Consider the following 27,708-nt stretch of genomic DNA (forward strand, 5'->3'; position numbering starts at 1 on the left):
TGCTAAGTGAAACATGTATTCAATGAGTTTTCCCCCATTTCACGACCTTTTTCAGGCCATGGTTGTTCAGTGAATTGCTGCAGTTGTTAAGTGAACCTGGCTTCCCTATTGGCTTTGCGTGTCAGAAGGTCGCAAAAGGGGATCCTGTGACCACGGGACACTGCAACCATCATAAATGGGAGCCGATTGTCAAGCGTTCAATTTGTGATCGTGTGGATGCTGCAGTGGTCCTTAAGTGTTGAAAAACGGTCATAAATCACTTTTTTTTCAGTGATGTAACTTTGAACGGGCCCTAAAGGAACTGTTGTAAGTCAAGGACTTCTTGTAGAAGCTGGAAACAGAACCTCTGAGGTCAACGGGACTTACCTTTCCTCTCCTTGAACCTTCAGGTTATGGCTTTGTGGATTTTGACAGCCCCACAGCAGCTCAGAAAGCCGTGACTGCACTCAAGGCCAGCGGGGTCCAAGCTCAGATGGCCAAGGTAAGCCTTGAGCTACAGCCCTGCCCGGCAGAACCCCCCCCCCCCTCACTTCCACGAAGGAGACGGGGAACATGCCTGACTCAAACCATCACAGTTCAGCTTCTAGTCCTCCATCCACAAGATGCTCCTTGTGATTTAGCCCCGTGGAAGCAAGACCCTCCTTATAATAACCTGGCCATGATGGAGATGCTTCTCTACAGAGTATATTCTCTGGCATTACCTGTGTTACCTAGTGTTTCAAGAGTACCACTGGTGCAGGGGTTGGCAACCTGCGGCTCTGGAGCCGCATTTGGCCCTTTCATCCCTCTGCTGCGGCTCCCTGTCGCCGACCGGCTCCACAATTGATAGGGCTTTCGGTTAGGACAGGTAGAGGAAAAAGGACGCCGCACCAGGAGGAGACTCAAGGGTGGGGGAACCAGACTTCCGGTCGGCTCCAGAATTGAACGGGAAGCTTCTGGTTAGGACCTTTGTGACTCTTTGAATGTTTAAGGTTGCCGACCCCTGCACTGGTGCTTCACTCCATGTAGTTGGAGTGGTGGTGCTGGGAACATTCCCTATGAGTAGACCTGGTGGTAAATTCTGCAGGAACCTGGGTTTTCTATTCAAGCCATCCTTCAGATAAGGCCTAAGCAGACAAGAGCAACACCCAGAGCCAATGTACCTTAGTATTATTATATGTGAATCGGACCCCAGCTATTACCTGAGACTCAACCATAGCAGATCAAATTATTTATCCATTAAGTTGGATATCCTGGCCTTGGAATCCCAGAATAATTTCCAGTATTACTCAGTCTCACTTGGTCAGGCAAGGATTCCTTTCCTAAGTTATTTGGGAAAAGAATACCCTTCCCCCCCCCCAAAAAAGGTCTTTAAAACTAGAGGCGTCAATGTTTGAAGATAAATTGTTCACTTATATGATGTATTAATTCTTTTCAAAAACACACTTTGCTCATCATTTTAATTCCACTTTCCCCCAAGCGGAAGCTTTCCAGGGATATTGGGAAGAGTTCTGGAAATTAGGGTGCCACCATTTGGTTGGGGCAGGTTGCTTGAATCAGGTGGCACTTTTGATATTGAAACAAGCTTCAGTTCCTCTTTCTCCTCCAACAGAGAGCCAGAGAGAGAGAAAGAAAGAGAGAGAGACAGGAAGAGAGAGTGAGAGAGAGAAAGAGAGACAGAGAAAGAGAGAGACAGACAGAGAAAGAAAGAGAGAGACAGAGAGAGAGAGAGAGACAGACAGTCAGAAAGAGAGAGAGAGACAGAAAGATAGAGAGATAGAAAGACAGCGAGAGAGAGAGAGAGAAACAGAGAAACAGAAAGACACAGAAAGAGAAAAGGAAAGCTTTCTCTAGCAAGGGTACTCAACCCCTAGTCCATGACACAGTACCAGTCCGTGGCCCTTGGGAACTGGGCCGTGCAAGCGGTGGGCATGTGCACAAAACCATCCTCTTTCTCCACCCACTTCCCCCTGCTCCTGCCGCTTCATAAACCCAGAAAGATTGGGTCCACTGTTCTGTAGACTAAATAAGCTACTACTCAAAGAAGCAGAGAGCTCCATCATTGTGGTTCCATATAAGAAATAAGTAATGCTCTCTTAGCCCAAGACTATCTTCCCATTTGATGGGTGGCAGATGTTGCACTCTGGTGCTCCAGTAGATTTGGATTTACTCAGAGTAAATTACACTGTAATCAGTGGTGGGGAACCTATGATTCTCCACGTTTTGGTTAATTAAAGCCATGGCCAGCGGTGGGATTCCCTCGGAATTTCTTTGACAGTCTGAGTATCACTATTTGGAAAGAACACACAGCATTCCCACGTGCACTTAGGTCATGTATGTCATACCCAGTGTGCAGTTAGCACATTTGGGTGTGTGATGTAGCCAACAGTACTCTAGGCCATGTTTGCTGCCTCGCTTGCTCTCCTTGGACGCTGGATCCTTCCAGTGTTTCAGCTTCTCTTCATTCTGCTTCACAGCAGTGAGTCTCCCCGGCGGGGTTGCTCAGAGCAGAAGCCGGGCGCTCGACCGAGATAATATGTTGAGTTCTCTTTATAGATAGAAAGGCCCCAGTGTGCTTAGGGAAGGGGGGGCAGCAAGCATCTCAACAGAGGAAGGTGATACGTTCAGGAAGGGGAAGGGAGAGTCCAAAGGAATGCGTCCCCGGGATGGGATGGACCATTGCTAGGCAACAGCCTGACTTCTTGTTTCCATAGCAACAGGAGCAGGATCCTACCAACCTCTACCTGTCAAACTTGCCTTTGGGCATGGATGAGGCTGAATTGGAGTCGATGCTGAAACCGTTCGGACAAGTCATCTCGACACGTATCCTACGTGATGCCAGCGGCACCAGCCGAGGAGTTGGCTTTGCCAGGTCAGGCAGGATGGCTGGGACAGGGTTGGAGAATGTTTGGTTTCCTGGTACATCTCTTTAGCTCTCCACAGTAGTGCTGCCTGGAAAGGACAAACTGGCATAGCCTATGTTCACTGGGGGAACCCTCAGAAATGTGATCCATTCACATCCCTTATGGGAACGAGCACCTTGAACAATTCCGTTGCCCAAGGATGCTTTTTCTGTAGGAATACCTGCACAGAAATTTGCTGGGCTAAATATTCCCTTACGCATGGAGCATTTGCAAATATTTCCCTCTGGGTTCAAGGTGGTGAAGGTGCCTTTTTACTCTTCCATGCCCTATTCCCTAAGTTTTAGGGTTAGGATAGCTATAGCCACACTCCTCTTCTGGGTTGGTTCCCTGGAACTAGATATTTGGCATTTCTGTGAAAATTTTTCTATGTTTCTCTGAAACTGTATTATTTTAGCTCACTGTATATTTGTTTTGATAGGGATGCAGTGGTTCAATGGCTAAGACACTGAGCTTGTCGATCAGAAAGGTCGGCAATTTGCCGCTTTGAATCCCTAGTGAGCTCCCATGACTTGTCCCAGCTTCTGCCAACCTAGCAGTTCGAAAGCATGTAAAAATGCGAGTAGAAAAATAGGAACCACCTTTGGTGGGAAGGTAACAGCGTTCCATGCACCTTCAGCGTTTAGTCATGCCGGTCACATGACCACGGAGACGCCTTCGGATAGCGCAGGCTCTTCGGCTTTGAAACGGAGATGAGCACCGCCCCCTAGAGTCGGGAACGACTAGCACATATGTGCGAGGGGAACTTTTACCTTTTTACGTTGGGTTTATTACCAGGTGTATTTTTCCATTTCTGATCCATTACTGTATCACCAAATGTTCCTGAAAGATTAGGAGAGGCTGCAGCGAAAGATGGAAGAGCATCAACACTCAAAATGATTCCTTTCCATGTTTGGTTGGCCGACAGAAAAAGCTGAACTTCAGTGGGCACTTCCGTCTGTCCCAAGGCCTTACAACATGTGGCTAACTTGCGGGCCAGATGTTTTGATGTGGACTATAAAGCCCTAGGCTACCTCATTCACTTTTCCCACGCCACCCAACTGCTGTTCAGTCTTGAGCTTAGCCTTAGGTTAGAAGCAAGATATTCAGTCAATTGCTTGAGAGGGAAGGGGAGAAAAGCTGGTAGCAGAAAACTAGTGATTTAGAAATGGCTTGATGTGGAACAGGAATGCTGAAAGGCAGAAGCACCATTGATCCTAGAGTTTCCTGATTCACAAGGTTGTGGAGCGTTGTTTACTAAGGAGAAGGAAAATACACATTTATGCATATGGTTTCTAACCCAAGATCACTGCTAAAGATTTGTCTGGCTGTGGTGTGGAACTAATTTTAAGCATAGGTGTTTGCTCCTTTGTTGCTGCTTTGCTGCTCAGGTATCTACCTGGGTGGTCAGTTTTGTTCCACAGTCTCCCTTTCTTGCCTTAGTTTGACCATTCTCTTCTGTCCTATATTGCCCCCTACTGGCAGATGTTCACATTGCAGCAGACCGCTCCTGGCTCCTCCATTTTTATTTCCTTCCTACCTGGAGAGGTAAACTTGGACTGTTAGGTAGAATTAGCAATGGTTGGTTAATTACATATTCCTGTTTCCTACGGCTAGTTGTAATGGATGAGGTTGGTCCTCATCAAGAATGGAGAGAAATTAAAAGACTTATTTCTCTCTCTCTGTCTAAGCTGCTTCCCCCCCTCCCCCCTTCCCTGCTTTCTATCAAACGCTACAGCTCTAAAATATTTTTCACGAGTCCTTAAATGTAGTGTTTGAAAGCCAAAAGGAATAACAAGAAAATGAGGTGTTTAATCATCATAGCAGAGCCACGTGGAAACGCAGGCCAGCATTTTGAAAGCTCAGTGAAATATTGGAACTACTTGGAGTCATAAATTCATATCCTGCCAGTGATTGGGAAACGGCTACAGTTCAAAACCAGTCCAGGTTAATTCTGATGTCAGGTTTTGCATGCTTGGATTCATTTTTGTGTAAATCTCCCCAAGGAATTATAGTTTAGGAACGGGCTATATCGCATAAATTTTCCAAATTTGATCTGTTGCCTTTGATGAATCTTGATTAGGAGAATCTAGGAGAATCACACGGACTGTTAATTCCTATCTAACCTTTCCAAATACCATCATCACAAGTCTCTGAGCATAACAGAAAGTTAAGTACCTGGATTTATGATTACAGGGTACTCACCCCAATGTCCCTATCCCTTCCTCTCTGCAAAGTCCTCTAAATAGCAATAACACTTATATACTGCTTCACTGTGCTTTACAGCCCTCCCTGAGCGGTTTCCAGAGTCAGCCTATTGCCCCCAACACTCTGGGTCCTCATTTTATCCACCTCGGAAGGACAGAAGGCTGAGTCAACCTTGAGCTTGGTGAGATTCAATCTGCCAAATTGCAGGCAGCTGGCAGGCAGCAGAAGTAGCCTGCAGTACTGCACTCTAACCATTGTGCCACCGCAGCTCCTAAATCAGTGTTTCTCAACCTTAGCAACTTCATCTTGATGTGTAGATTTCAACTTCCAGATGGCTGGGGAATTCTAGGAGTTGGAAGTCCACTCATCTTAAAAGTTGCTAAGAGTCGGAAACATTGCTTTAAATGAAAGCAGGGCCATTTAAAGCACTGGTTCTCAATCTCGACAACTTGGAGTGGGTATTGACATGAACTGGAGTTGACATGGAGCTGTTTTTTCAGTTCAGCTCCTCTTCAGTTCAGCAAAATATATAAACGGATGAATTTCTCCATAGGAATTATGAGTCGGTAACTCTCACATCTGCTATATTTTGAGCTAGAGGCCCCATCGATCAGGAGCAGGTTGTGTAGATATCTTGCCGAAGTTGCCCAAACGTCCCTCCTGATGGCTGTGTTGGCCATGTCTGAGGGACTTGGAATTCCACAGCATTTGTTACAGAGCACATTCTTCTCCCTAGTTATTCCCCAATAGAAACATTTGGCATTTTACTCCATCCCAGCTTTATGAATGCTTTCTTTTCATTACTTCTCCAGGATGGAGTCTACAGAAAAGTGTGAAGCAATCATCACCCACTTCAATGGCAAATATATCAAGACTCCTCCAGGGGTCCCAGGTGAGAAAATACTATAAGGGTGAATTGGTTCCTTCCCAGAAGAACAAAAGTTTAAGGTCATAGAAGCAGCAGCAGCAGCAAAAATAGTAGAGTTTTTTTTTAAAGGGCACCATACTAAATAATAAAAAACATCGAGACATTAGTATGGTAACTCCGTATCCTGCAATTAAGGTAACTATATCAGTGATGGGGAACCTTTTAGGGACCAAGTGCCCAAAATGCCCACGTGCCCAAACTGAAAGTTGTGGGTTCATGTGTGTGCACGCCCTGTGCATGCCTCCCCCCCCCACTCAAACTGCAAGGTGACAGGCACCCTGCACATGTGTGGCAGAGACCTGAAGGTGAGCTGGCCATCGGGAGGTGCATGTGCGCAGAGACCCAAAACACAGCTGGGGCAACAGCGCACGTGTGCACAGAGAAGGTGCTGCGTGTCATCTCTGGCACGTGTGCCAGAGGTTCGCCATCACTGTACTATATAAAGACTCAATAACTTGAATAGCCCATATGTGTTAAAATAGACGTTAGAAGTCAGATCTAAACAACAAAGCATTTTTGCCCAAATAATTAATATTTTGACCAGCTTGGGGGTAAAAAATTCCATAAAAAGGAAGGTTTTAGTACTGTTCCAAATGCTTAGATGTCTGGGCATGACTCTGGCAGCAGCTGGTTCTAGAGGGCTGGCATTAAAATGAGAAAACAATTCTCAAATCTGATGTCACAATTTTAGTATGAGGTGGTACTATTCGCCCATAGCTAAACGTTCAGATCACAGAGAGGAACCACCATCAGGTTTTCCAGTTAAATAGATGTGCCTGTGAAAACCCAACAGCCGAAGTGCAAGACCCAATGAGTTAGCCAGCAATTAGAGTCGGTATCTTTCATAAATACGTAGCCACTTGGGAGCCCACTAATAGAGGGAAGGAAGGACTGATTCAGGGAAGGTCCAGCATAGCACACACTCTCTAGATCATCCAATAAAATAAAAATCTTAGGTGACCTACTAAGAGACTGTTGCAATAATTCAGCTAAGGGATGATCAGGGAATAGAAGAGACTAGAGACTAGAATTGAATTGAATTGAATTCTTTATTGGCCAAGTGTGATTGGACACACAAGGAATTTGTCTTTGGTGCATAAGCTCTCTGTACATAAAAAGACAAGATGCATTCATCAAGAATCATAAGGTACAACACTTAATGATAGTCATGGGGTACAAATAAGTAATCAAATCATACTAGGAAACAATCAATATAAATCGTAAGGATACAAGCAACAAAGCTACAGTCATGCAGTTATAAGTGGGAGGAGATGGGTGATAGGAACGATGAGAAGATTAATAGTAATAGTAATGCAGCCTTAGTAAATAGTTTGACTGCATTGAGAGAATTATTTGTTTAGCAGAGTGATGGCATTCGGGAAAAAACTGTCCTTATGTCTACTTGTTCTGGTGTGAACAACTAGACACAAGCGTCATATAGCATCATTTTGAGGGTAGGAGTTGAAACAGGATCAAGGGGTCTGTAAATATTTTCACGGCCCTCTTTTTGACTCGTGCAGCATACAGGTCCTCAATGGAAAGCAGGCTGGTAGTAATTGTTTTTGTAATTGATCTGCTAAGAGACTGTTGCAGTCATCCAGCTAAGGCAGTGTTTCTCAACCTTGTCAACTTGAAGATGTCTGGACTTCAACTCCCAGAATTCCCAGCCAGCATTCGCTGGCTGGGGAATTCTGGGAGTTGAAGTCCGGACATCTTCAAGTTGACAAGGTTGAGAAACACTGAGCTAAGGGGATGATCAGGGCATGAAGCAATTGCTTTCCTGTTTCTGTGACGAGGAACTGATAAAGCCAATGAATATTCTTTAAATGCAAACTCCAAATTCCCAGCACACACATGCGCATTGGCCAGCTGCTCTTGGCATGCCACATGCACGTCAGAAACTAGAAGACCAGGTGCCCGGTGCCCGTATGTGCACTGGGTGGCTGATCTTCCAGTTTCTGGCGCTTGCGTGCGCTTCCATTTGGAAGCTTTGCCAACACTACTCTAAGAGGAATGTGTGGGGGAAGGTGTCATAGAGTTAAGGAATCCTACTTTTTACAAGGAGTAACATTTCACAGCATGGTCCTTGTGGAATAGATAGACTTCACTCCGGCAAAGAGGGACATTTTTATTTGCTTATTTGTGTCCATCTCCTCCCATCTCAAGGTAGGTGTGCACATCTACCAAAAGAATTAAGAATTAAGGGTTTCTTGCCATTTCCGGGCTGTTATCAATTGATCATGTCTGATAAGTACAATATCGCATTGTCTTCCACTCGTTTCCCTTAGCTTCCCTTTACAGAGGTGGTTATTAGTCATTGCATTCATGTCCCCAATTTTGCCTGAACACTCCAGGAGCTTACATGGAGACTGACCTTAATTTAATTCCCACAACAATAAAGATGGATTATGCTGAGAGAGGATGACTATCCCCAAATCACCTAAAGAGTCTTTGTGTCGGAAAAGCGCTCGATCAGGTCACTTCTGATGCTGCAGTGGCTACAGCTACAGGCTCTCCAGTGCTGGCTGCAATAAAACTAGGCCGCATAACGAAAAAGAGTTTGGGGAGAGGGAACACAGCCACTCCACTCACAGGAAGCGTATCTGATTGGGGAAGACCCATTAAAATATACTCTCTGTCCCAATTATTTGATGCCTCCCTTTTGCCAAGCTGTTTTAATCATCTGCTTTTCCAAAGTGGCCATACCTGGTCCCCTGTGTCCCCCCCCCCCAATAACTCACAGAATAGAGGCTCCTTTGGTTTCAGTGCATGTATCAGCTGGCCCTTCTGACTTGCTGGCCAAGGGTCCAGTGGAGGGAAGCAGGAGTGTCCTCTTGTACATAAGTGTTACTCATGTGGTAGTAATTCAGAATGCTATGTAGCTCTGTACACTCTCCCAGTTGTGGGAGAAGAGAGTAGTTGCTTGGCAACAAAAAGGAAGGTTAACCACAAGAGTTCAAGGAAAACAGTAGCATGACACCGAAGTCTGCAAGTCTTTACATGGAAACCTGCCTGGGCCATACACACACTCTGGACGGAGGCTGTAGCATTCCCTTCAAAATACTAATAGGCCCAGCACTGATGTTAAAATAAAAGTCTGCAGATGGTCTGATAAAAGTCTCAGAATTGATACTAGCTAGCTCTTCTGACTTCCCCTCAGCACGGCTGGATCCTGAACAATTTGCAGAAGGTTTCATTCTTTATTTCTAGCCATGATGGGTGAAAAAGAAAGAGAAAGAAAGAGAGAGGAAGGGAGAGAGAGATAGAAAGGAAGGAAAGAAAGGAAGAAAGAAAGAAAGAGAAAGGAAGGGATAGATAGATAGATAGGAAGGAAGGAAGGAAGTGAGAGACAGATTGAAAGGAAGGAAGGGAAAAGGAAGGGAGAAAAGAAAGAAACAAAGAAACAAAGGAAGGAAGGGAGAGATAGAAAGAAAGAAAGAGGAAGGGAGAAAGAAAGGAAGGGAGAGAGAGAAAGAAAGAGTGAGATAAAGAAAGAAAGAGGAAGGGGGAGAGAAAGAAAGGGAGAGATAAAGGAAAGAAAGACAGAAAGAAAGAAGAAAGGAGAGAGAGAAAGAAAGAAAAGAAAGAGGAAGGAAGGGAGAGAGATAGAAAGAGGACGGGTGAGAGAATGAAAGGAAGGGAGAGAGAAAGAGAGGAGGAGAGAAAGCCAGGAAGAAAGAGGAAAGGAGAGAGATTGAAAAGGAAGAAAGAAGAAAGAAAGAGAAGGGAGAGAGAGATAGAAGAAGAAAGAAAAAAGAGGGAGAGAAAGGAAGGAGAGAGGAGAGAGGAAAGTGAGGTAAAGAAGAAAGAGGAAGGGGGAGAGACAAGTGAAAGGGAGAGAGAAAGGAAAGAAAGCCAGAAATAAGAAAGAGTAAAGGAGAGAACGAAAGAAAAGAAAAAGGAAGGGAGAGAGATAGAAAGAGGACAGATGAGAGAATGAAAGGAAGAAAGGGAGAGAGAAAGAAAGAGTGAGAGAAAGAAAGAAAGGAAGGAGGAAAGAAAGGGAGAGAGAAAAGAAAGAAAGGAAAGGAGAGAGATAGAAAGGAAAGAAAGAAAAGGAAGGAAGGGAGAGAGAAAGAAAAAGGAAGGGGGAGAGAAAGAAAGGAAGGGAAAGAGAAAAAGAAAGAGAGAGGGAAAGAAAGGAATGGAGAAAAGAAAGAGGAGGGCATCTGTGGTTCAGAGGTAGGATGAAGTCAAGGAGAAGAAGGGACAATGAGCAACTCAGGTTTGATAACAGCAGTTATTGCTACAAAGCAAAATAGCATCCTGTTAATGAGTCCATCACAGGTGGGACGATGTGTGGAGTGGAATTCAGTGCATCCAGTCATCTGTGAAGAGAAGGTTTAGGTTTAGATTCAAGTGCATTGAGAGAATACAGAGACCTAGGAGTTCATACCAGGAGTGTCCAGATACGTTATAACAAAAAGTCCCAAGGCTAATCCCAGCTCTGTTTTTTTTTCCTTGCAGCTCCTCCAGATCCATTGCTTTGCAAGTTTGCTGATGGTGGTCAGAAGAAGCGCCAGAATCAGGGCAAATATGTGCAGAATGGGCGAGCCTGGCCAAGGGAAAGTGATACGGTAAGAGCGGACTTCAATGGGCACAGAATCCCCTTTGGTCATACATGGTGACCCAACGAGAACTTGATAAAAAGTTTATTTGACACGTTTTCTCCTAGCATGGAACTCCCCCCCCCTTTTTTGGCAATAATTTTATTAAGAATTGTATTGTATAAATAAAACTAATATGAACTACAAAAGATTTTTTTAAAAGCCCAGTTAGTTAAGTATAGTTAACATTAACAACTTTTCACTCTCTCTCAAAATACAACTAATCATTTCTTCATCCCACAACCCATCCCTTTCTCTTTCAGATTAAACAAATCTTTAAAACCTCATCACCCCATCTCCCCCAGCAAAAGTCCATTAAGGCAAGAAGTAGCAACATAACTATTGTAAACTACCATATTTTTCGGAGTATTAGACTCACTCCCCCCCCCCCCCCACACACACAAAAAAGAGTGTTGAAATTTTGGTGCGTCTTATACACTGAATACAGCCATTTTTGGCCTCCCGAAGCCCTACCCTTGCATCCTATTTTTGTGAAAAATGGGGGCACTTTTGCCTTCTCCCACCCCCCAGAAACACTCTGCAGGCTTCAGAGGGGCTGGGAGAAGAGGAAAATGCTCTTGTTTTGGTAAAAAACGGGGGCGTTTTTGCCTTCCCCAGTCCTGCTGAAGCCTGCAGAGTGCTCTTGGGGGGCCGGGGAAGATAAAACCTTTTTTTTTCTGACTTACCTCTTCAAAATCTTGGTGCATCCTAGGCACCGATGCGCCTTATAGTCCGAAAAATACGGTATGTTCAATAAACCCATTTTGATTCCTTGTTTTTACATTTATTCCTCATTTTCTTTAAACAAATCTCCCGATCTCAGTTCTTCAAATATTTATTTATTTGTATCCCAGCTTTATTATTTTTACAAATACCTCAAAGATATCCAACACACCTTCCTCCTCCTGGTTTCCCCAACAACAACCCTGTGAGGTGGATTGGACTGAGAGCAGTGGTGGGTTGCAGGCGGTATGCCCTAGTACCGGAGCTGCCAGGAGCACCGGGTACCGTTCCGGTACGGTGCTCCGGAGGGCCCACCCGCCCTCCCTCGTTCCTTACCTGTATTTGAAGGAAACGGGCCATCTGCGCATGTGCACACAGCGTACTGCGCCTGCGCAACGCTCCACTGAGCAGCTGCAGCATTGCGGAGGCGTTGCGGAGGCATCGCGGAGCATTGCAGAAGGTAAGGACCCATGCGTGCGCTGCAGACGTACATGTAGTGGCACTGGGCCCCATTGCACCGTACCGGTTGCATCGGGATCCGGAACCCACCACTGACTGAGAGACAATGCCTGGCTCAAAGCCACCCAGCTTTCATGGCTAAGTTGGGACTTGAACTCAAGGCCTCCTGCTTTCTAGCCTGGTGCCTAGACCAACTGGCTTATAAATAAACAAAACTTTTAAAACATTGTTGTCTAGTTTTAGTCCACATAACATCCATCAAATGTCATCAGAATTAGCAATCCATTTCTTTTAACCTTGATCATATAAACCAAACACTGTATGTAATCTTTCCCCTTTCTCATTAACAACCTCTAGTCTCCTCAGATAATATTCAAACATCTGTTTTCTTTTTATGCTCTCTTCATGTCTTCTCACCAAATCATTGGCATCTTTTTCAAGCCCTTTTGTAGATCCAGTGTAAAGAGGTTATCCACCTCACTCCTCAGATTCTCCATGCTTCTTCTCAGAAAATTGTTGACAACTTTAACAAATTCCTTTTTCAAATCCCGTATGAAGAGATTATTAACATCACTCTTCTGGCTTATTATTTGCATCCACCCCCCACCCCCCCAATCAATCAGTTTCACTTGTATGTCCAACAGCTCCGGTTTTTTGTATCCACTTTTCACCTTTTCCCTCTTGCTTATACATTTTTACATCTGCATTTAGATCAATTTCAACTTTATTCAATAAAATCAGTTTATCTTCCATAACACCATCTAATTTATTTATCCTGGCAGATTTTAAAATTATTTTTGCACCCAAAAGTCATATAGCTCACTCAATAAATCCATTGATACATTCATTACCTTGTGCCTTCAAAGTCATCAGTTATTCGTTTTCAAAAGTAAGCACGGAATGTTTCCCATAGGAAAATCCTTTGAATTAACGTCAAAGTTTTAATTCAAAGACATCTCTTTAATCTATTTGAAAATTTCTCGAACCTACTTTTTCTGTATTTTCTGTAATAACTTTGTATTTTCAAAAAAAGTTTATAGCAAACTCTTAAATTCATGATTTCATGAAATCTTAAATTCACGATTTTCCCAAAGAAAAGAAAGAAAATTGAAGAACAAAAACCCTTGACCCAGTGAATACAATAAAACTTGTGGTTCTGAAAATTCTCAATCTTTAAAAAGCAATAAAAAAAATAAAGTCCAAAGTGATTAAGAAGTGAGGTTTAGTTGAACCTTGAGTCTAGGAAAGGCTACAATAATGTCTCTGGCTCCTGTGCATATAGTCCTCGAATTATAACCATATGTTAGTGACAGTCCAAAGTTACAAAAGCCCCCCAAAAAGTGACTTACAACTATTTGTTGCACTGATGATCCTTGTAATCATATGATCAAATTTGGGATGTTTGGTAATTGGCTCATATTTATGACGGTTGCAGAGCCAGATTCGCTTTACAGCCTTGCTACTAACTTAACAACTGCAGTAATTCACTTAACAACTAAGGCAAGAAAAGTCATAAAATGGGGCAAAACACTTACCAACTGTCTCACTTACCAACAGAAACTTTGGGCTCAATGGTGCTTATAATTCAAGGACTACCTGTAGTCCAATGACTGCCCGCTGATAGCGAGCAGCGGCAAAATCTTTGGTTCCTATCATGTATTCACAAAAAAATAGCTGTCCGGAATACATATGAGTAATCTCAAATGTCTCTCCTTTCTCCGGAGAGATTTTGGCTATTTGGTTCCCATGTCCCGCTACCATTTTAAACGTAATCTCTCCCACCGCTCCGTGGTAGGTCAGTGTGCTATTTCCTTGCGGGAAGTCTACAACTGCATCCCTGGCATGGAAGCGAACTGGTTTGCCGCCCCTCCCTTTGGATTTTGTGAAGTGGCCTCAAGGTGTGCAGGCTAAGCTTAGAGACAGCAGGAGAACGTTCTCTTAACAGCTTGACCAGCTGTACTGACATGCCACTAAGCTGGTTGAGAGAACAGGCTTTCTGCTGGCCTGGAGAAGGCTTGCAACTTGTTCCTGGAAAGGTGAAATTGTAACTATTGCTTCCTTGAGCTGAGAACCTGGTGCATTGGGGAAAGAGGAAAAGGCATGAGCCCTATGTGAATTAACTATTGTTTCCTGCAGGGTGGGATGACCTTGACTTATGACCCTACAACAGCGTTACAAAACGGGTATGTCTTTGCTATTGTGCCTTCACCTTTTATGGGTACAGTAATATTTTCCATTAGAAATGATATGAAAAATGGAGCCTGGCAGAATTAAACTGGCATGGCAACCATTGGGAAGAGAGTCCTGCTGAGACCTCTCTCAGTTTTTTGGGACAGATTTCTAACAGGCGATTCCTATTTTCTCTGCAGGTTCTATACAACGCCCTACAGCCTGGCTCCGAACAGGATGATTGCCCAGACTGCGCTCTCCCCTTATCTCCCATCACCTGTTTCCTCTTACCAGGTGTGTTGCTTTTGCAGCTAATACTGGACAAGACAAGCCAGGACCTCTGAGTCATTACAAGAGACAAGAGCTTGGAAACGGCTGTACTAAGAATGGGGAGGAGGAGGAGGAGGCAATCTGTTGTGGCCTGCCAGCAGAGCTGGCAGCAAATTCAGGCAGTGAGGAGGTTAGGGAGGAACATGGGCCAGTTGGAGTCTGGGGAAGGATCTGATGAGGGCTCTTTGTCAGAGGCAGAGAGGGGGCCAAGGGCTGTCTGACAGTTATCAGCTGCCTTCGGAGTCAGACGTCAGTGAGGCAGACGAAGAGCTGGAGTCTGTTTCCAGTGTGTGCATTCGCAGAGTTGCCAGATAAAGGGAACAACTAAAGAACAGGGGCTGACTTGGGAGTAAGGCCACAGGTGGACGATAAATGGCCCCTCCCAGAGGAAATAAAAGAGAGTGAAAGGGGAGTGGAGTTAATTGGTTGCAGATATCAGCCTGGCAGCTGTTCAAGCCAGATAAGGTCTGTGACTATAAATCCTCCCTTGACAGACTTTGCTGGATGTGAATGAGCAGAATTCACAGTAAATTAGTAAAAAGGGTTTTTTGTCGAGACAAGGAGTTTTCTTCATGCTCTTGGGAAGCCTCAGTCAGAACACAACCTTTCTTTTCTTCCCTTCAGAGCAGGGGCCTGGGAATTCTGGGAGTTGAAGTCCACAAGTCTTAAAGTGCCCAAGGTTGGAGGCTCCTGCTTCAGAGGACTTAACAGATTGATGCGTTGGCCACCTAGAATAACAAGATTCTGTGATTAACATGGCTTGGGGGGGGGTCACTAATAATGAGTCAGAAATGGCAAGAAATGATGTGACATTATTGTGAAGGACCAAGCCAACATGGAGGGGGGCTGATGCATTTGTCCAATCCCTTGGGTTTCCCCACCAGGGAAAAATGAGAAGACCTGTCCGATTTTTAAAAATTTTTTAGAACAAATGGAAGGTAATTCTTTTTGACTTTCCTGTTGTATCTTCCCTTCAGCTACTAGAAGTCATCTAGTCTCGGTAAAAAAAAGTAGCTTAAGGAGAGAGAATGTAGCTATCCGCTGACTGTGTGTGTGACGGGGAAGGTCTGCCTTTAAAGTGGCCTTCCAAACTGCATGACCCATGATCAAAGATTATGGGAGTTGTAGTCCAAAGCCCAATTTTTAGGAGGGAACCCAGAGTGGGGCAAGACCGGTTAAGCAGAAAAATCTACAAGGGGGTGAGCTGTGAACCAGAAGTCCCCTGTTGAAATCTTATCTGCCCTACTTGGATATTGTTTCTCAGTCTCCTTCATGACGGGGATGAATAACTCAGTCTACTTTTTAGGGGCGTTTTGCTAAGAGACCCCGTATAAAACACGCTTTCTTATTCTAGGTCCACAGTCCATCTTGGATGCACCATCAGTCATACCTCATGCAGCCCACGGTGAGAGCTATTTCTGCCTGCCTGCCTGCCTACTACCCACCTACCTACTACCTACCTACCTACCTACTACCTACCTACCTGCCACCTACCTGCCACCTACCTACCTGGAATCCTCCATTAAGGAAAATGTTGCAAAAGTTCTCCCGGTGCTGATTAACCTCTTTAATTGTGGATTCAGATGGAGCAGTGAAAGTTGGAGTTGGCTTTTTTTTTTTTTTTTTTTTAAACTTGTGAGAGCTTGGGCTTTCTCCCTTTCTAGACCAAATGACAGGAAAAGAGATTAAATGGTGTCACTGTTTTGTGTTTTGTTCTGCTTGTCTTCCTGGGTCAGGAGGGTAAAAAAAATCATATGTGTCATCTGTGTTAAATAACAACTAATATACTTTAAAAGGGACGCGGTGGCTCGGTGGCTAAGACACTGATCTTGTCGATCAGAAAGGTCAGCGGTTTGAATCCCTAGTGCCACATAACAGAGTGAGCTCCCGTTTCCTGTCCAAGCTCTTCAAACCTAGCAGTTCGAAAACACATAAAAAATGCAAGTTGAACAATAGAAACGACCTTTGGTGGGAAGGTAACAGCGTTCCATGCGTCTTCGGCATTTAGTCATGCCGGCCACATGACCACAGAGACGACTTTGGACAGCACTGGCTCTTCAGCTTAGAGACGGAAATGGGCACCGCCCCCTAGAGTTGGGAATGACTAGCATAGTCTGTATGTGTGAGGGAAACCTTTACCTTTAATATACTTTAGTACTCAGTGGAAAAACCTTTTTTGTTTTTAATTCAAAGTGCTGTGTGGCCTAGCGTGCTAGTCAGCATGTCTCACCTTTTCTAATTATCCCCTGATTTGAACCTTTGGGAAATGTAGTACCTTCATACCGTTATGATGCCCGTTGTTCTTAGGATGTTGATAGGCTCATCCCTTCATTACTTTCCATTTTGTCTCTAATGGGGCCCTCTTTTACTCAGTTAGCATTTTGTTCCCAAGCAGGGGACGGTGCTCACACCTGCCATGGACCACGCCATTTCCATCCAGCCCACTTCCATGATGGGGCCTCTCACCCAACAGCTGGGCCATCTGTCCCTCAGCAGTGCTGGCACAGTAAGGATTCTCCTTGCCTTTTTTGTGTGTGGGGCTTGAGACTCAGTCCTGCTGCCGCCTCTTGACGTTTTCTCTCCTTCTTGCCAGTATATGCCAGCGGCAGCAGCTATGCAAGGAGCCTATATCCCCCAGTATACACCGGTGCCTTCCTCTAGTGTCGCAGTTGAGGTAAGAGGCCCTTTGGGCCTTCCTGCTTAAATTAGGAGTGCTTCCTTGGTACAGATTTATACCTCACGCTGAGTTCACATAACAGCTCTAAGTAAGCTAAAATGGGGATGGAAAATGCGTGCCTTATTTTCTTCCGGGATCTGAACCTTTGCCGTAGCAACTGGCTCTTATGTTAAGCCATTGGGGGTGGGTGGGGATGAGGGAGTCGCGTCACATGTTATGTGAACACAGCAACTGTGGTTTATTAACTTGGGTTTGGGATTTGGTGGGTTGTGTGAACTCAGCCTCTGGACTGTGTATTTGTCTGGGATATATATATATATATATTACATGCCTATTCAGAGATTGTTCATCTTGCGCTGATACACAATTTGGTTTTGTGTGTTTCCAGTAAAGAGGAACAGGTTACCGAGGGTAAGTGGGTGAGTGGAAACCCAGAGCATGGCTTATAGATTTTTGAAATGGCAATGCTGGGGAATGGAAGAGGATTCCCATATTCCGCTGCCACCCTTGCCATGACTTTTGTAACCTTTTCTTCTTCACCACTCACCCCACCCCACCCCACCCCACCTGGTCCTTAGGAGCTATGGCATAAATGTGCTTTGGATAATGACGTTTACCAAACTAGCTCAAATTAGTCTGGGAATTCGATCAGCCACTAATCTTTAATAGGTTCTGAAATGAGCCCTTACTTCTGCCCACTGGTGTCTTCCCACAGAGGCCCTTGCAAAGTTTTTCTTCCCAGCCACATAGTGTCTTTCTATGCCGAGCTTTAAACAGGCAACATGGAGAAAGCCTCTGAGTAGACCCATCGCAGGGTTTTGGGGGGTGGATGGGTCTTTCTTTGTGGGTAAGATGAGGAGTCTCTGGAGACCAGTTTCCAAGTCCATGGCAATCTGCTGAGGTCTTCATGAGGCAAGTGGAGAGGTCTGATTCCCTACCAAGCCACGTAGTGATTTGACCTTGCTTGTCTTAATGGGGCTGAAAGGTTTGGGGAAGATATGGCTACCATCCCAATTCCCCCAATGGGTATTTTGTCACAGGAGAACAGTGGCCAGCAGAGCCACGTGACAGTGGAGTCTCCATCGGATCATGCTGCCTATTCGTATCAGTACAACAAGTAACAACAGGTAAGGACAGGAAAGGCCACTGGCATCTATCTATATATATCTATATATATATATATTAGTTTTCTTCTCCCAGAGATAGCTCCATTCTTTTCATTTTCTTAATCCTTTGCCAGTTCTGGAAAATAAGTGAATTTGAAGCTCATGGCCAGTGCCTTGGGCATCGGCCCTCGAGCCCAGGAGGGTCCCTCTCAGGGTAATTTGAGCAATCTGGATAGATTCACCCACACACAGCCCTTTTCTCTCCTCCCGAGAGCAGGAGGAGAGGTGTGGAGAGTAAAAAAGATGAGATAAAGCAAGAGTTAGGAGTCCATTGAAGATATTTTCTCCAGCAACTCCAGAAACCTGGATTTGTCTCATCCACATGCCAGGAATATTCTGTAAAGGAGGTTAAGATGGCATTTGAGACGCTGGGACATTGACTAGAACTGGGAATGTATCGTAGGAGGAGGTTGGCAGAGGAACCTCAATCTCTATTTTACAGCATCCAGTCATGGCCAGTTGGAAAATGAGATCCAGGGTCCTCCCCTCCCTGTTCTTTACCATGGAGGGACAGCAAGTGTGGCTTGGAAATTAAACACCCCCCACTGCCCAAAGTCAAAAAGCACCCCATGTGATTCATGCAACTGCAGGAAACCCCTTTAAGCAGGATTTAATCTCTAAAAAGAAGGAAAATAAGCTACCAAGCAGAAGGCTTGTAGCTGAGTCCCATGCTTCAAGGGTGGGTTCCGGCTGCCATGACTACCGGTTCGGCTGCCGAAAATTTTTCTGCACACCAGTCGCACATTTGCACTTAAAATGATCTGCACATGCACACAACAGAATAAAAATTTCATTTTTTTCAATGAAGATTGTTCTGCGCATGTGCAGAACAGAAAAGCAAGATGGCACCGCCAAGGATAGAACTGGTAGGTCACGTGTCTACCGGAGTTACTACCTATTCGGCTGAACCGGACCGAATGGGTATGACCCCACCTCTGCCCTGCTTCTTCCTGCTGCTTAATTTAAAAGAGAATAAAAAGGGTTTTGAGACGCTTCAAGGACAGACAGGGAGATGAACTACTTGGTTACTCCCAAATAAGGAAAAAAGGAAGCCAAGAGGCTAGATTTGAGTCTCCACATCAAGTTCCACAGAGCATTTCTGGAGTGAGCCGGACATTGTTCAAGTGTATGGCCTTTGTTCCCAGAGTTTTTAGCAGTAGCTGTGGTGACTGAGGCATTCTCACCTAGAGAATGGAGATCACCTAGGTTGGTGGAGGCTGTCCCACCTCCCGAGTTCCAAGAATGAAGAAAAATCAAACTTCTCACTGAGATAGGATGCAGAATCTCCTCCTTGTCCCAGGAACAGGCCCAGTTTCTATGTTAGCTTCAGTTTTTTTCCATCAGGATCATCAAATTTGAACTTTGGGCACAACCACAAAACTGAGTGAGCAGAAAGCGGAATGTTAATGAGACTAATAAGGATTCTCGCCTTTGCATAGCCTGGCAATTTGTGACCCAATGATCTTGAAGGGTAGGTGACCTTCAGGAACAACTGAAGATCACCTGCTGAACTTTTTGCATATCGGCCTCGTTTGTTCAATGAGACTAGATTATATATTGATCTTTAAGGTGTCACAACACTCGTTTGTTCTCCCAAGCATGTGACTCTCCACTTGGAATTCTGAGATCAACTCTCGGAATGGCCTTTTTTGGAAGGAGCGCCAGGTGTGACATTGACATTTCCCACAGTGAACACTTGAAGGACGCCAATGTTCTCTGCCTCAGAATGGCGTCTCCTTTGTTCACTGCAGGAAACACGGGGCACGGCTTCCTGCAGCAAGTGTTCGGTGCAAGAGTTGCCCTAATTAATTCAGACCTAACCATGTCACGGGGATGCAGTGGCTCAGTGGCTAAGACGCTGAGTTTGACGATCAAAAAGGCCGCCAGTTTGGCGGTTCGAATCCCTAGCGTCACATAACAGAGCTCCCGTTACTTGCCCCAGCTTCTGCCAACCTAGCAGTCCAAAAACACGTAAAAAATGCAAGTAGAAAAATAGGGACCACCTTTGATGGGAAGGTAACAACGTTCCGTGTGTCTTCGGCATTTAGTCATGCCGGTCACATGACCACGGAGAGGTCTTCGGACAGCGCCGGCTCTTCGGCTTTGAAACGGAGATGAGCACCGCCCCCTAGAGTCAGGAACGACTAGCACATATATGTGAGCGGATCCTTTATCTTTAACCATGTCTGCCCCTACAGTTCAAAGTCCTTCTCCCACATAGGTAAGTGGCTAAAGGTTAAGGCCGAGAAGGTTGTGTGTGCTCAGATAGGTCCTTCAAATGCTTCCTAACATGTTGGACACGGGTGGCTGCCAGAAGCGGGGGAAGAGAGGCTGAAGGAGGAAGGCTTGGGAATGGGACGGTTTCTCTCCTTGCTTACTGCTTTTGTGTGCCATGCTAACTACCTCCACTTTGGTCTTTGTTGCCCACTCTCCTCGTAATTCCCTCCATTTTCCATCCCTCTAGTGCCACCGAGCAGCTCAACTCTGAGCAATCACTTCGAGGGAGACAACGTGGTTTTTCTTTATTTTCTTTTTGTTAAAATTTTGTGCTGCGTTTAGAAGATGTCGGAACCATTTTTTCTTTTTTCTTTTTTTTTCTTCTTTTTCTTTTTGGCAAAGAAAAAGGTTGTTTTGTTTTTTTAAACAAGGAAATAACCGCAATAGACTTTTGTCACCGAGGAACCAAAGGAGGTTAGAATGGGGGTAGAAAAGGAAAAAAAAATACCCCCGACCCTTAGATGTACAGATGGACTAAGGACTATTTTAATACGAGAACATTTGTGCGTGTATGTTTGAGCGTGTGTGTTTGCGTGTGTGCGTGCGTGTTTATTTTCTTGATAACAGCAAAGTCAAACGCTTTGGATGCCCCAGAATTTCTCCAGAGAAGAAAATGAATTTTTCCCCCCCTTCTTTTGGAAAGCTGGTTCGGTACCTCTGTGGGAGGAAGGTTTTATTTTTTTTTCTCCTTTGAATTCATTTTGTTTTCTTTGGTCATGTAAAAGATTTTTTAAAGGACAAATATGCAAAAGTGTTTGAATATTTTTTGTTGTTGTTGTTTTATAAGGAAAAAAAATGCTCTGAAAAGCCCCACCTCGCAGCTGTAGGATAAAAATCAGTGCGGAATTCTTTTTTTTTCTTCTTCTTCTTCTTCCTCTTTTTCTTCCTTGGGGTGGGAGCGGGGAGGGAATTTTGCTTTGAAAGGATTATTTTATTATTTCAAGAGGGTATTTTTTTTCTAAAAAAGACAAATTTACAAAAAAATAAAAAAGAGGAAATTTACAAAAAAAAAATTCAGAAAAAAAGGAAATCTTAAAAAAAAAAAGTTGAACTTTTGGCGGCAGCAAAGAGGGGCTTGCTTAATGCTTGTCAAGTTGGAATGAAATGATGCGGCTGGAGGCATCGGATGAACTTAATCCTGTTTTTTGTTTTGTTTTTTGGCATAAATTTTGCCTCAGCTGAGAGAGAGAGAAAAACAGAGTTTGCGCCAGACCTCAATTTCTGCCCTCTGTCCAATTGGACTATTTTTTGCTGGATGTTTTGGACTCTGATTTGAGCTTCTGTGCAGACCTGTCTTTGCTTCCATGGGGAGGCTCCCCCCCCCTCGCCTGCCCCGTCCTGCCCTGGACCAGGGGAACAATAAACGGACTAAGGAATCTGCCGCCAGTGATGCGTCGTCACCTCTGGACTCTCGGACGTTGAATGGACACGTTGCCAGCAGCAGTGCTTCGCCCTGTCCCCCATCCCCGGGATACACAAACACACACACACTCTTACACGCACACACACAGACACACAGACACACACAGTGCCTTCTGCTGCCTGCGGTCCGGACTGTGCTGCCGTAAGCCCCCCCCCCTTCCACCCCAACACCCAGTTCCTGCATGCCCACCAAGCCCAGGTCCACAGTGCGTCCGTTTTCTCTCGACCAACTCAGCTGGGAACAGGTGCTCTCCTTCCGTGACTGGTGGGGACTGCAGGAAGCCCGTCCCGATGGCCGTGAACCAAGCAACCAAGGAGCATCGAGCACCTTGCAGGGGATGTCCCAGCTCCCCGCTCCCCACCCCACTCCCAACCTCCCCTCCGGAGACCCTAGTTACTATGCACGTTATCCCTCCCTCCCCCAGCCCTTGATTGCTGGCTGCGCCCTGAGATTTGCAATAGGAGGAGATTATGTGCAATAATTCAGCCTTTCCTACCTTGTGTTTCCCTGCAGAGCCTCCCGAAGTGCTTTAGACACCTCTGCATGTTTCCTTCCCCCTCTCCCCCCTCCCCCAACCAGATGGTGCTAAAAGTCATCCTCTCTTCCACCATAAAGTCACCCCTAGCCCAGCCCAGCTGGCATGTAGCTGATCCCTTCCATCCTGTTGTTCCAATGACCGTTTGCTTTCTCCCACCGTGGGCTGCGATCACTTTGTCCCCCTTTCCTCTCCTCCCCTCCCCCCCTCCCCCATCCTCCCTGCTGGGCCCTTCCTTTGAAGAAATGGCTCTTATGCAGCTGACAATCAGGAAGGAGCAATGGCGGAGGCCATACGGGTGTCACGGGAGTCTAGGAAAGCAAGAGTTACGTGTGCATGTGGTCCCTATCTGTCTTGGTTTGTGTGCGTACCATCCATGTCTTTGGAGGGAGCGGAGAGAGATCTGTGGCATTGGAGGAAGTGGCATAAATATATCTGTCGAGTGTCATTGGACTTGGGACGTGGCTCAGGGCCCTTTTGCCGTCTTGGCTGTTTTGAAAGCATGGCTCCTGACCCAGCAAAGAGCAGGTGGACTTCCTGTTGGAGATTTGGGGAGGGTTGAGTTCGCCCCATCCGCGTAATCCTTCAGCCAGACTAGATCCCTTCCCGCATTGCTCGTGACAAGGGGCAACACACTGACACGGCCGTGATGCCCCCCAGAACAGAGAGGCAAGACCGACAATGCAGGCACCCAGTGGATCCAAAGGCTGGCTACGTTTGGTGCCCCTTTTCTCTAGCCTGGCTAGAACCTCCTGGTTGGACTAACCACCACCACCCTGTCCCCCTAGTGCTGAGAGAAACTGAAGTGCCTTTTTTGGGGCATGCAAGCTTGCCTTCATCTTTATGTTCCGTGATCTTCGATGGGCCCTCATCCGTGGCCAAATGGCGTTTTGCAGAGTCAGGTCCCAAAATGGGTTGGGGTGGCTAGTTAGAGAAACAATTAAAAAATAAATAAAAATGCAGTAACTGAGATTCTGATTCCAACTGACTCAGACTATTTGGGAGGCAAAGGCAGAGGAGCACCCAGTCTCTGCAGGATGAGTAAAGGAACTTCCCAGCTAGGTTGGGGGTTGATACCCACCCACCCTTCCCTCTTGTGATTTGCCTGCAGAGCTCACAGGCCAAACTGCAGGGAAACTTTGAAACTCCTTGCATCTGAACCTAGAGTAAATACAAGCTATAAAAGGATTCTACTTGAGAAATTGGTTCCAGGTTTGCTCTAAATACGGGCTGCAACCTCAGACTACATCGGGGTACACCTGGTCCTTAACAGGCCACTCTCCTGCTTCCCCCCTCCCATTTTTTTGAGCAGCTTTTAGAAAGGTTACAGCAGATACCCTCCATGATGCCCTGTGTTTTCTCTTTAATCCCCGATGACCCTTTCGTATGCAGTCCAAGTTGAGGAAAGCTGTCCTATGAAGTTTTCTTGGGAGTGGATGAGATCTGTAGAAAGGCACACCCTTCCCCCCCCCCTCTTGTTCTGATAGGATTCGTGCTGCCAAATTTCTTGCTAGGTTAGGATTCATAACTGCTTGTCCAAATCTGCTACGAGATCTTGCTCAAACAATTAGCAGTCAGAGGTTAATGAAACCCTTGTTGTTGTTTTTTAAAAAAGGGGGGGATGTTGTCCATAGGGTCTCCTGATCCTTAAATTTGATTTCCCCAAATTGATGTGTTTACAATTAAGATTCTTCTGGCTTGTGTTAATACTCTTCAGTCACCTCTAAGCACTCCTTCCCCTACCTATTTTAGATGGGAGTGGGAAATATGCTAGATATTTAGGCATTTGATGATGGGCAACTGATAGATTTATTCAACCCCTAGATCAGTGGTTGTCAACCTTCCCAATGCCGCGACCCTTTAACACAATTCCTCATGTTGTGGTGACCCCCAACCGTAAAACTGGTGTCTCGGTTCCTAAGACCATTGAAAATATGTGTTTTCCGATGGTCTTAGACGACCCCTGTGAAAGGGTCGTTCGACCCCCCCAAAGGGGTCCCGACCCACAGGCTGAGAACCACTGCCCTAGATTACAATTTAGTCTGTGCTTGCAGAGCCTTTAGAGTTGGGCCCTTTTTAAATGTAACAGTAATCAAAGAAGCAAAATTAAAAACTCCCTTTGGCTAGACTCTAACTCGGAAATCTGTTAGAAAATAAACACCAAGGGTTAGGCTTGACCATAGGGTTAGGGTTAGGGTTAGGGTTAGAGTTAGGCATTCAGGTGTAATCATTAAAATCAGGGTCACCATTTTCTTAAAATAGTAGGAACAGCATTGAAAATAATTAAATTATTTATTAAAATCATTGATTAATTTAATAAAGTAAATAAAATTAGCAAATCCTGATATCAGGACTTTAAAACAGATAAATGCTAAATCTTTGGCTTGGTTTGGCTTTGCCTTCAAGCTGTAAAACAGAGCAGCAAACGGTGGGGATTTGAACCCAAGCTAATTTGGGAGATCAAAGAAGTTATAGTTAACTAGCTACCAGGTTTATTTTACTGCTTATATGAAATGAGGAGTATCCTAGCTTCCTAAATTTTGTGTCTTCTGTCCAGCACTGTTTTTTTTTTAAAAAGCAAAGAAATCCAGGATACAGCTCTGTAAAATTTAGTTATGATTAAGAGAGCAGTCCTTACCAAGAAGGAAATCCCCATAAATTCAGGAAATTAACTTTTAAGTAAATGTGCACATTCCTGTGTTTTGTAGCCGTAGTGTAACCTCAAACACCTGTGTGGCTAGTAAGCGGGTTCCGTTCAGGGTGAATGGGGGATGTGGATTTGTAGACCCATCCCCAATATTTCTGTCCCATCTCTAGTGTAATGCTAATCTGACCTCACTGAGGGATGCTGGGATGCTTATCTGTGCACAGAAATGTATGTCTGCATTGAAAGCCCCCAACGGCTCTGTAAAAATGCAAGCGCCAGATCAAGATCTGCTCTGGAAACGGGTGTTCCTTTTTTCAGCATACCTGCCTGTCCTGATTGCTTTTCTGATCCGTGCATTTGGTATTCGGCTGCCGTTAGATACCTAGCATATCCTAAGCAAGTCCCCACCCAAAAAGAGCATGAAGCTTTCCTCTGTGTTGGCTGTCCTTTTGATGGCATTTGTCCAAGTCCGGGGCACATGATTAAAAAAAAATCCCACAGCCCTCCCTACCTTTATGATGATGTTTAATGGATCCATAAATGTTTGTGGCAAAGAGCTAAATATATGTTTTCCAGCAAGGGGGCAACCCACTTGTGGTCTAGTCTAGATGTGTCCCGCTCACATAATCTTGAACCCATAAGACAGGATCACAGCGCACCCAATTCTCCAAACTGCAGGGTTCATTTCTAAATGAAGACAAAAGGCCTCAAGACTCCCTGCCTTATTATCCTCCCCCCACCCTCAATCTCTGAAAACTGGCTCTTCTGAAGTGTTGATGGATCTTCCTCTTTTAGAACCAGAGATTGGGACCGGCTCACTGTTGGTCATCTTGGATGTGGAATAGGAGATAGCATTTTCCAGAACCAAAGCCCAGGCTATTGGATGGGGGAAATTGCAGGGAGCAGGGTTTCAAATCCAATTCTACTAGGCGGCCTTCAAGGATGGAAGAGGAGGGTGCTGGACTACGAATAGAAGCAGACTCGGCATGGTCTACCAAATGCGACTCCCTAGGAATCTTAAGTGATCACACGGCGTAGTAGAAACAAAAGGAGACCTGAATCTACAGTAGAATTGCCACAAAGGAATCGCCATCCAAAGGCATTGAGACTGTTGGCACAATGGCAAAGGAGAGGTGGAGACAGAGTAATAGCAGTGGCCGATGTGCAGTGTGCATGCCCAGGCAGAGATTGCTAAGAGTTTAGAAAAGAGGACAGCTGTAGATCAAAAATGTTTTGGAGGAAGTCCGCTATGTGGAAGATTGAAGAAGATCCAAGCTAGAGATGGATGGATGTAAGAGTGAATGTAAGCTGCTAGAAGAGAAATAACATGTGCAGACAGGGATACTATCTTTTTCCACGCGTTTTGCCCTGCCAAGATTCCTTTTAAGCCTCGGCTCTATTCTCATTCCTCTTCCCCGACCACTGCCTCACAACCCTCTCACCCAAGGTAGACATTAGATTTGGGCAACACTCTGGATCTGCATCCAAGGAGGTCCTTTGGAATGCAAGAGTGCAGAGACACAGCATCTCTCTGCGACTCTTTAAAGCAGCTGGGTTTAAAAAAAAAAAATCTAGGAACCCATGGCAGCTGAAGAGGGCAAGTGTGTTACCCCAGGCAAAGATGCAGGGAGTTAAAAGAGTTGCACACTCGAGATGCTCCTGTGCATCTTACTTAAGAGATGTGCTTTGGGGCAGTAACATTTTATTATATTAAGTTTATTCCATCGTAGCCATTCGGAAGAGAAGCATAGTGGGTGATGAAAAAACGCTAGGCTCTCCTTTCATCCTCGGTAGGTTGCAGAGGGGACTTTGGATGGCAGCCTTCCTGCTTCCAGCCCCATCTCACACGGTGTCTGCTGAAAGCTTGCAGGATAGCTCCAGCTTCCTGTCAGACTGCAAGTCAAGTCCACAGTTCTAACCCACCTGCGGGATGGGAAGATCCCTGTTATGATGCTTTACCACATATAACCATCCCTTGCTTAAACCATGATATGGAAGCCTGCATGCTTTGTGCAGGGACCAAACACAAGCAGCTGGGACCTTTGGAGCCCACACCTCTGAGCTGCTGGGTTTTTTTGTTTTATCTTGTGCCTTGATTTCCCCTGTCCCATTCTTGACAGCGGGGGGAACCAGTCCCTGCACTTTATAAATGCCCAGTCCTAGTTCAGCCTTTCTCCGTGTATCTTTTCAAAAAGCAAGGATGCTGTAGTCTTGTCCTTCCTTTCTACCTGGCTGCTGCTCCTTATTCCAGCTCCCCTCCCCTTAACCAGCCTTCACCCCATCTTTCCACCCACCACACCGGAGGAGAATGCAGCAGGCTGCCTCCAAGAGCTATTAGACGAGCCTCTCCACATCCATTTGCAGTGCGGATAGTTTAGAAAGCAAGCACCATCCCCCTGAATTCTATAGCTGTACCATGCTGGCGTTGAACCCTGCACTCCTTGGAAGTTGGTGGGGTGGGGTGGGGGTGGAGAGAGAGAGAGGAAACCCGGTTCAGAACTTCCCTTCATTTCTACACTCATCAATTCCAGTTTCCATCATTCTTAGCTACATATCTACCTCACATGCACTCGCAGTTCATTTGTATACCCAGAACCGGCAAACTGCACCTTCTCCAAGGGATACGTTCCCCACCTCATCCTTAAAAAGAGAAAATCCTTTAGGCTCCTCTGCTTTTGGG

The 27,708-nt window shown here is 45.3% G+C and overlaps 1 protein-coding gene across 4 annotated transcripts in view; it reads left to right on the forward strand.

Annotated features, from left to right (window-relative positions):
- Positions 1–21,271, forward strand: part of RBMS2 (RNA binding motif single stranded interacting protein 2) — a 74,400-nt gene extending 53,129 nt beyond the window's left edge. Inside the window, exons 4-14 of one of the 4 annotated variants that reach the window (XM_032209169.1) lie at positions 390–481; positions 2,694–2,851; positions 5,900–5,979; positions 10,483–10,592; positions 13,941–13,987; positions 14,174–14,267; positions 15,658–15,708; positions 16,696–16,809; positions 16,897–16,977; positions 18,021–18,107; positions 20,611–21,271. In XM_032209169.1, coding sequence (XP_032065060.1) covers positions 390–481; positions 2,694–2,851; positions 5,900–5,979; positions 10,483–10,592; positions 13,941–13,987; positions 14,174–14,267; positions 15,658–15,708; positions 16,696–16,809; positions 16,897–16,977; positions 18,021–18,101 — 908 coding nt within the window. In that variant the 3' untranslated portion in view covers positions 18,102–18,107; positions 20,611–21,271. The remainder of the gene's footprint in view (positions 1–389; positions 482–2,693; positions 2,852–5,899; positions 5,980–10,482; positions 10,593–13,940; positions 13,988–14,173; positions 14,268–15,657; positions 15,709–16,695; positions 16,810–16,896; positions 16,978–18,020; positions 18,108–20,610) is intronic. The other 3 variants (XM_032209170.1, XM_032209171.1, XM_032209172.1) reach the window with 3 other exon arrangements.
- Positions 21,272–27,708: the final 6,437 nt, after the last annotated feature.

The sequence above is a fragment of the Thamnophis elegans genome, chromosome 2 (genome assembly GCF_009769535.1).
Source record: "Thamnophis elegans isolate rThaEle1 chromosome 2, rThaEle1.pri, whole genome shotgun sequence".
NCBI classification, from domain to species: Eukaryota; Metazoa; Chordata; class Lepidosauria; order Squamata; family Colubridae; genus Thamnophis; species Thamnophis elegans.